Source organism: Myxozyma melibiosi (genome assembly GCF_037950935.1).
Source record: "Myxozyma melibiosi strain Phaff 52-87 chromosome Unknown BZA70scaffold_1, whole genome shotgun sequence".
NCBI lineage: Eukaryota > Fungi > Ascomycota > Lipomycetes > Lipomycetales > Lipomycetaceae > Myxozyma > Myxozyma melibiosi.
The window spans coordinates 737,081-744,717 of record NW_027042915.1 but is presented as its reverse complement, the minus strand read 5'-3'; the positions used below and the strand labels follow the sequence as shown (position 1 = coordinate 744,717).

General features: G+C 52.7%; 3 protein-coding genes across 3 annotated transcripts; all 3 read left to right on the top strand.

Moving 5' to 3' along the window:
• Nucleotides 1–220: 220 nt before the first annotated feature.
• BZA70DRAFT_270916 (uncharacterized protein) lies at nt 221–1,633 on the top strand. The gene has a single exon (XM_064911388.1). The coding sequence runs from the start codon at nt 238–240 to the stop codon at nt 1,321–1,323; it is 1,086 nt and encodes a 361-aa protein (XP_064770320.1). The 5' UTR covers nt 221–237; the 3' UTR covers nt 1,324–1,633.
• Nucleotides 1,634–2,263: 630 nt separating this feature from the next.
• BZA70DRAFT_264667 (tubulin beta-2 chain) lies at nt 2,264–3,860 on the top strand (the record flags this gene model as incomplete). Its single annotated transcript, XM_064910916.1, has 4 exons — nt 2,264–2,300; nt 2,385; nt 2,462–3,255; nt 3,328–3,860. The coding sequence occupies 4 exons, from the start codon at nt 2,264–2,266 to the stop codon at nt 3,858–3,860; spliced, it is 1,365 nt and encodes a 454-aa protein (XP_064770319.1).
• Nucleotides 3,861–6,305: 2,445 nt separating this feature from the next.
• BZA70DRAFT_264666 (uncharacterized protein) lies at nt 6,306–6,692 on the top strand (the record flags this gene model as incomplete). Its single annotated transcript, XM_064910915.1, has 1 exon — nt 6,306–6,692. The coding sequence occupies one exon, from the start codon at nt 6,306–6,308 to the stop codon at nt 6,690–6,692; it is 387 nt and encodes a 128-aa protein (XP_064770318.1).
• Nucleotides 6,693–7,637: the final 945 nt, after the last annotated feature.

Below are 7,637 nucleotides of genomic sequence, written 5' to 3'. Positions count from 1 at the left end.
TCTCTTCTTCCTCTCCGGAATACGCAGACCGAAAAGGGGCAGAGGCGCACGTGTCGCAGCTGCAATAACATTAAACCCTAATTGAGGTACCGTCGCACGCTTCCCAACCTGCGGACACAACCGCATCACCACCTTTGCAGCTGTGCAGGGGCAGCCAGGTCGTCTGCAGTTGCTCTGCGTGCGCACAGGCAATCGCACCCGAGCATCTGCTTCTGCTCGACCGCGACCTATAAAACGATGCCCGTCGCTGGACACCACCCGTCCTCGTCCATCACGGCCTTGCGGTTCCTCGTCTTCTTCTCGTCTTCGTCCTCCTCTGTCACTCCTACTTCTCACATCTCACATCTCACACCTCCGCCTTCCTCACCGCTCTGCTCCACCACGTCGCCTTCCCAGAAACCCTCCTCCGCTCCGGCGCTCCCCCAGTTGCCGCTCGAGATGTCCACCCTCTTCTTCCCCTCCTACGCCCGCCCACCGCAGGACCAGCCTCTAGTCTTTGCCGACTCGGCTATCCCGCGCCAGCCCGCGCAGTACCACCAGCTCCAGCAGCAGCAGCAGCAGCAGCAGCAGCAGCAACAGCAGCAACAGCAGCCGCAACAACAGCTCCAGCAACAACAGCTCCAGCAGCAGCAGCTCCAGCATGCCGCGCACGCGACCTACGACCAGGACCGCGACCGCCTCTACCCACTTTCCCACGCACACGCTCTTCCCTCCTCCGTCTCCGCCCTCTCCGCCGCCGGCGGTCTGCCCTCGCTCGCGTCCGCCCAATCCGCCTACTACGCCCACTACTCTCCTATCTCCGCCCAGTCCTCCTCCGGGCCTTCCTCCCAGCTGTCCTCAGTCTCCTCCCTCCCCGGCCAGGCCGTCGTCCAGCACTACCAGCCCCCGCTCTTCCCCTCCTCCGAGCCGCGCTCAAAGATGAAGCGCTTCCGTCTCACGCACGCGCAGACCCGCTTCCTGCTCGCCGAATTCGCGCGTCAGCCCCACCCCGACGCGGCCATGCGCGAGCGTCTCGCGGCAGAGATCCCGGGCCTGTCCCCGCGCCAGCTGCAGGTCTGGTTCCAGAACCGCCGTGCAAAGATGCGTCGAATGTCCGTCGACGACCACAAGCAAATCCCCCAGCCCCAGCCCCTACACCAGCAGCAAAGACAGCAGCAGCAGCAACCCCAGCGCCAGCAATCACAGCAGCAGCAGCCTCAACCACACTCAGTCGACGACCGAATGCCGCCAATAGTCTCCTCTCTGCCCGAGCTGCCTTCTCTGCAGACCCATCTGCCCTCGCGGCATCCACAATACTACTCTCGCGAAGAAGACCTCAACTGAGCCCCCACAACCTCGCTATCCTGCTCTCTCCTGCTCTCTCCTTGCTTTCACTTCTACCTATGTCTTAATACTTTCTCTCCTTTAATCTCTCTTTTGACTCTTTTTTGTAATTTTGTTTAATCACCCTCTCTTGTCTCTTCCTCTTGTCTCTTCTCTCTTGTCTTCCTCGTTGCGGTCCGGTTCCAGTTTACAGTTTACAGTTCATGGCGTTCAGAGTCGTTCGTGCGGTTGTATTAGTGCATTGTATTTGTATTAAGCCGATATATATCTATACACACATATATATGAATATATTCCTATATATTACTAATATAATCTAATCCTATCTGGTTTACACTACTGCAGATTGGCCCTTCCCTACTTTAGACTCGCTCGCTTCCAACTTCTTAGTGCAGATCACTGCCCTCTGCTCATCTTCTCAATTCCTACGCTCTCGGCCCAATCCCAATTTCGTCTTGTCGCGAACCGAACAGGCAGCTCCAGCCGACGGGAACCGAGACCTTACTCGCTTCTGCGCACTACAAACACCACAGCAATTCAGGCAAATTCCGGCTCTCCCTCACCTTCCTGAATCTCTTCTCTCTTCTCTCCCTCTCTTTTCCGCATATTCTTGCCGCCAGCCGTGTCTTCTAGAATCCCTTCCTCTTCCTCCTCCTTTTCCGCTCTTCTGGGTTGACACCTGTCGGCTTCCCAAAACAGCCCGCCGCCGAATGAGTATCTAATACATCACGTAATCACCACCAAACCCTCATCCACTCACCCATTGTTGTCCAAACCCTCACCGCTTACTTTTGTTTGTTCGCGCGCGTGTCGCCCAGCAGCAACAACAACAAAACCATCGCGCATCGCTTGTTTTGATCTCCTCGCGCGCCCCCCTCTTCCGCATCTTCTTCTTTCTCACCCATCCTTCTCTGCCGTATTCTAGAATCATCATATAGACATGCGTGAGATTGTTTCTATCCAATGTGGCCAAGCTGGTACGTCTTACTCAACCCTGTCTCTTATCACTGCTGCCGAAAATTAAACCACCCCGTATTGTCTACTAACTTTTGATCTTCCAGGGTATGCTCTCATATTGCAATCTATTCGCACAATCTGCTTTCTGTTTTCTTCTTCTGATCTCTTCTAACGTTATCAGTAACCAAATTTCCTCGGCCTTCTGGTCCACCATCGCCGGCGAGCACGGCCTGGACAACTCCGGCCATCTCGTCGATACCTCCGAATCGCAGCGTCTCGATCGCATGGAAGTCTTCTTCGCCGAAGCCTCCAACCGCAAATTTGTCCCGCGCTCCGTCGCCGTCGATCTCGAGCCCTCCACGCTCGACGCCATCCGCTCCGGTCCCCAGGGCGACATGTTCCGCCCCGATTCCTTCATCTCCGCAGACTCGGGTGCGGGAAACAACTGGGCCAAAGGATTCTACACCGAGGGCGCTGAGCTCATGGAGTCTATCATGGACGTCGTCCGCCGCGAGGCCGAAAACACAGACTCGCTCCAGGGATTCCAGGTCACGCACTCGCTCGGCGGTGGAACTGGTTCCGGTCTGGGAACCCTTCTTCTGACAAAGATCCGCGAAGAGTACCCCGACCGCATGCTTTGCACATACTCTGTCCTTCCCTCGCCCAAGGTCTCCGATACCGTCACCGAGCCCTACAACGCCGTGCTCTCTTTCCACCAGCTTGTCGAGAACGCAGACGAGACCTTTTGTCTCGACAACGAGGCGCTCTACGATATCGCGACCAAGACCCTCAGAATCGCTCAGCCTGACTACTCGGATCTCAACAAGCTCATTTCGATGGTCATGTCCGGCGTCACTACCTGTCTTCGATTCCCGGGTCAGCTTAACAGTGATCTTCGAAAGTTGGCCGTCAACATGGTTCCCTTCCCTCGTCTACATTTCTTTATCGTCGGATTCGCTCCTCTTTTCGCCGCCAGTATGTTCCAGATTTTATTTTGAGCTAAAGAATGTATCGAGTAGAACGACTCTTGCTAACAACATCATATAGACACCCGTGCTTTCCACCAATTGGGCGTCCAGGAGCTGACCCAGCAGCTGTTCAACCCCGTCAACATGATGGCCGCCGCGAACCCCATGCACGGCCGCTACCTGACCGCGTCGACGATCTTCCGCGGCAAAGTCTCGACCAAAGAAGTCGAGGACTCGGTGGTCACTATGCGCACAAAGAACTCGCCCTACTTTGTCGAATGGATTCCCAACAACATTCAGACCTCGATCTGCAACATCCCGCCCGCGCATCTCAAGACATCGGCGACCTTCATCGGAAACTCGACCGCCGTGCAGGAGCTGTTCTTGCGCACAAGTAACCAGTTCACCGCCATGTTCAGACGCAAGGCCTTCTTGCACTGGTACACGGGCGAGGGTATGGACGAGATGGAGTTCACAGAGGCCGAGAGTAATCTTAACGACCTGATCGCCGAGTACCAGCAGTACCAGGAAGCCAGTGTCGAGGACGAGATCGACGAGGTCTACGACGACGAGCGGCAAGAGGAGGAGTACTTGGCCGAAGACGCTCAATGATGATGATTGCAGGGTGCGTTGGTGTGTGGGAGGTTGAGGATGATGTATGTACTGATCTTGTTGTAGTTAATATGAAATTCTAATACCTCCTTGTGATTTGTTTGCTGTCTCTTTTGGAGTATCGATCTTTGTTTGGTGAGATGAGACAAATGCTGCGGATGCGAAATCGAGTCCGCTGTTGTTTTGTATATGTATACTATTTAGACATATTATATAATTCGCGAGTTTCTACTGTCTCAAGTCCCCGTATATTCCTCCCCCGAAAGACAAGAGCACCTGTACACAGTCATCCTATAGAATGACTAAACGAGTGAGCAAACAAACCCTTCCGTATGAAGACAGACACCGAGATTCAACGCCGAAAGCCATATCATATTCTCCTCTCTGAAGATGCGATATGAAAGTTTGACGGTTTGAGCCGCTACCTGACCATCGACCGAGATTCGGACCGAGTGATGAGCTCCGGCTGAGTCGGCTCTTTGGGTATGACGTGAGAGCGAAGGATGGTGTTATTTGCACCCAAAGGTTGAGCTATTATGTAGAGATGTACACATATATGATTTACTACACGCGCCTATTATTAATAATAATATGATTATATATCATTTTCTTGGAAACCGATAATGCGCCAATAAATAAAGGGTTTAACAGTGATATCGCGGATCGTAGGGTGTACCAACCCAGGCCGCGCAAGCCAATGCCCATCTAGACCGCAGAACCCGTCACCTAGTGACGAAAAGTCTGGGAAGAGCGAGGGATCGGCAGCAGCGCGGCCAGTTTTATTTCAGGCAGGCTTTGTTTATTTGCTCAGAGTAAGATGTGGTTTAGTCAGCCCATCACCTGTCTGTGGTTGGTTTGCGCAAACGAGTTAGAAATAGCCGAAGGGCGGTGAGTGCTCGTGTAAAAAGTCTGACGGGCGCGCGGTGTGCTAGATATCTGAAGCGCGAGAAGAAAGACGAAGTCGGTGACGGGTATTAAGGAAACTCTGATAACAAATCCTTGTTTTCTGGGAAGATCATCAGATCATCTATACTTTTTCTCTCTCGTCCTTGGGCTTGGTGATGATGATGATCTTTGATCGTGTTCGGGTTGTGTTGGCATGGGTTTCCGTTTTGGGGACTACTTCTTTACAAGCAACCCGCACCATCTTGTGGCATTTTAAAATCGAGAAGCAGGAAGAATGGTGAGATTGGAAAGGACGGGACCTAAGACACTTCTACGGATCCTTCGGGGACACTTTGGGGACTGTACCTCCGTCAATCTTGCGATCCCATCTCTCCTCGGCCCTCTCCTCCCTCCCACTCCCTCACGATCGCACCCTCCCACCTCGCTCTTCTCGCGTTGGGCACGCATGGCAAAAAGGAAGTTCCCGCTAACCCAACAGCCTACTGAAACTTGGCGAATTTCGGAGTTTCAGGCGTGTTTCCTTGTTCGCGTCTCTCTGCTTGCCTCCCTGCTTCGCTTCTCTTCGCCCTCCCGCCTCGCTCCGTGATGACTCCCGTACCTAGATCTTCCCTGCGCCTCCGTCTCGAGATCCTAACGGACTCCTATCACTTATAATCATAATATTTGCCTGATAATATGCTATACCTCTACTGCCGGCTCGCGCCGAAGAGCTTAGACTCAGAATACCTAAAACGAAACACAGCGACAAAACCCTCGCTGAGAGAAGTAAGAGGAGGCGGCCGGACGCGAGAGCATGGCATGTGCAAAACCTTGACCCGATAGATTCAGGAACGCGCCACTCAAGCCTTGTTTGTTGCCCATCTTGTTTATAGCTCGCCGTCTGTCAGCTCGTCTCGTGTCTCGTTCGCCGCAGGAATCTCAGATCGCTCTCCAGGAGCTGCAAAACGTGAAATTAAAGACTACGATCCTGGTATCGCTGGCATTGGCACTGCATGGTATAAATGTAATTTACTTACGTGGTCCGTCGCAGCCGCGGGCGAATTAGATTGTCCTATCTTCTTCCCTTCGTCGCTCATCGTCCGGATTTTATGCTCTGCAAAGTGGGTGGTCCCGGCTACGAACTATGGATACCGTGGATACCTTGTCATATACCGTATATTCTCCAAACAGCCTTCCTCCCTCTCCCCCACCCCCACCCCTGCCCGCTACCGCTACCTCTGCTTACAATACAGGGCGTTCCCCCTCCTTCTCTGACACCCAGCCAGCGCACCATCTCGCTTCGCCGACAGGTAACTTCCAAAACGAGTAAAACCCCTCACCTGCAGACTCCTTTCCCCTCCCCTTCCCCTTCTCGTATGTCCTTGCAATTGAGCTAGTTAGGCTAGCTCATGCTAGTTCAGGGAAGGTTTTGGCTTCGTAGACGAGACATCGTCTGATGATCTCCAGACCTTCCTTTTCGATGCTGGACTCTGTCACTAGTTGTTTTGCGAATATGACAATCGAGCGCTGCAGAGATGTATAGACCATCACTGTTTCCTGATGGCGATGCTGTATCTTCTTCTGCTGCTGCTGTTATCAGTCCAGAGCATAGCACAGCTTCAACCTCGCAGTCGCTTCACCGGCTACCTCAGCCGTAGATTGCCGAGGTACCTCCCTGCCTACCACAGCCGCTCGCTCATGCCTGATCTACCGGAGCGGGATCTGGAATCTGATCGCCCGCCAGAGCTCCTGCCAGGGCGCGGGACAAAACGGTACTTGCCACCGGCCGCTGGGCACGCCTCATCCGACGGGTGGGCTAGTCTGGCTGGCTTTGTTTTTTTGAGGTATGTTTCGACGAGCATACGAGGGGATTGCTTTCTTGGTAGACGCAGGAGAAGTTCACAGAACACAGATGGAAAACTATTGATAGCTTCTGACTCGAAATGAATCAATAAAACACTTATATACCCAGATGACAGAATATTGAATTATGCATAGGTTACAGCAAACGAAAGAGAAGAGTAAATCAAAAGAAGTCTATCGAGCCCAGCCCACCGCGGTCGCATAAACAGATACCGCAATCACATGAATGGCTGGTCTGTCGTATGCGAATCAACTGACATGCTTTTCCGGCACATGCGCCTCGCGCCATATTGAGGAAGCAGTCCGCGCTAGCTGTTCTGGAGAACGAGCCCCGCAGACGATGAGGGGCAGAGTACGTTGTCGATAGGTATCCGCCGTTTCATTTCATATAATGACTAGTATGTATCAGATCCCGTCTTCTCTCGGACTGCAAACGAGAAAAAAGAAAAGAAAGGAGGCTAAAGGGAAAAAGTGGAAAAAAAAGTCGGCTTCCGCGCCGTCTTCTCTCGAGATTTTCAGCAAGCACCGCGAGTTAAAAACGTATGATTTTTTTTTTGCTCCTCAAGACTAGCGTCTATTTGGTCGCCTCCAGAGTTGGGTTTTTAGTTGGTTGTTTGCCACTGGGTACCCTCGTCGAACGGGAGAGGCGGACAACGCATTGACGGTACCGGAGGGAGAAAATATGAGAACTTGAGAGTGCCGCTTCGATGAAGCTGTTCTTTCGGCCGGTAGCGTTCGAAGTCTTCATGCAAGCATTAGAGAAATCTCTGAACGGTTGACGCATAACTAGTCGTAGAGAATGACCATGATAAGAAAGAACGTCTTGGTCGGTCCATACCGAAATCAGAACGCACGACTGTTTTCTCACTCTCTCACGTTCAGGTATATGGAAAGTTCAAACCAAGTGTTGTAGCGGCAGACATGCGGATGGGAGTCTGTCCACCAGAAGAAACTGTAGATGCCGGTCATGCCGTGCGACGTTGGACGTTGGACGTTGGACATAATAGAGACCATGAATTTTGATCACGG

Bases quoted from the DNA above. Each gene is read 5' to 3' on its own strand.
- BZA70DRAFT_270916 (XM_064911388.1), top strand. From the start codon at position 238: ATGCCCGTCGCTGGACACCACCCGTCCTCGTCCATCACGGCCTTGCGG.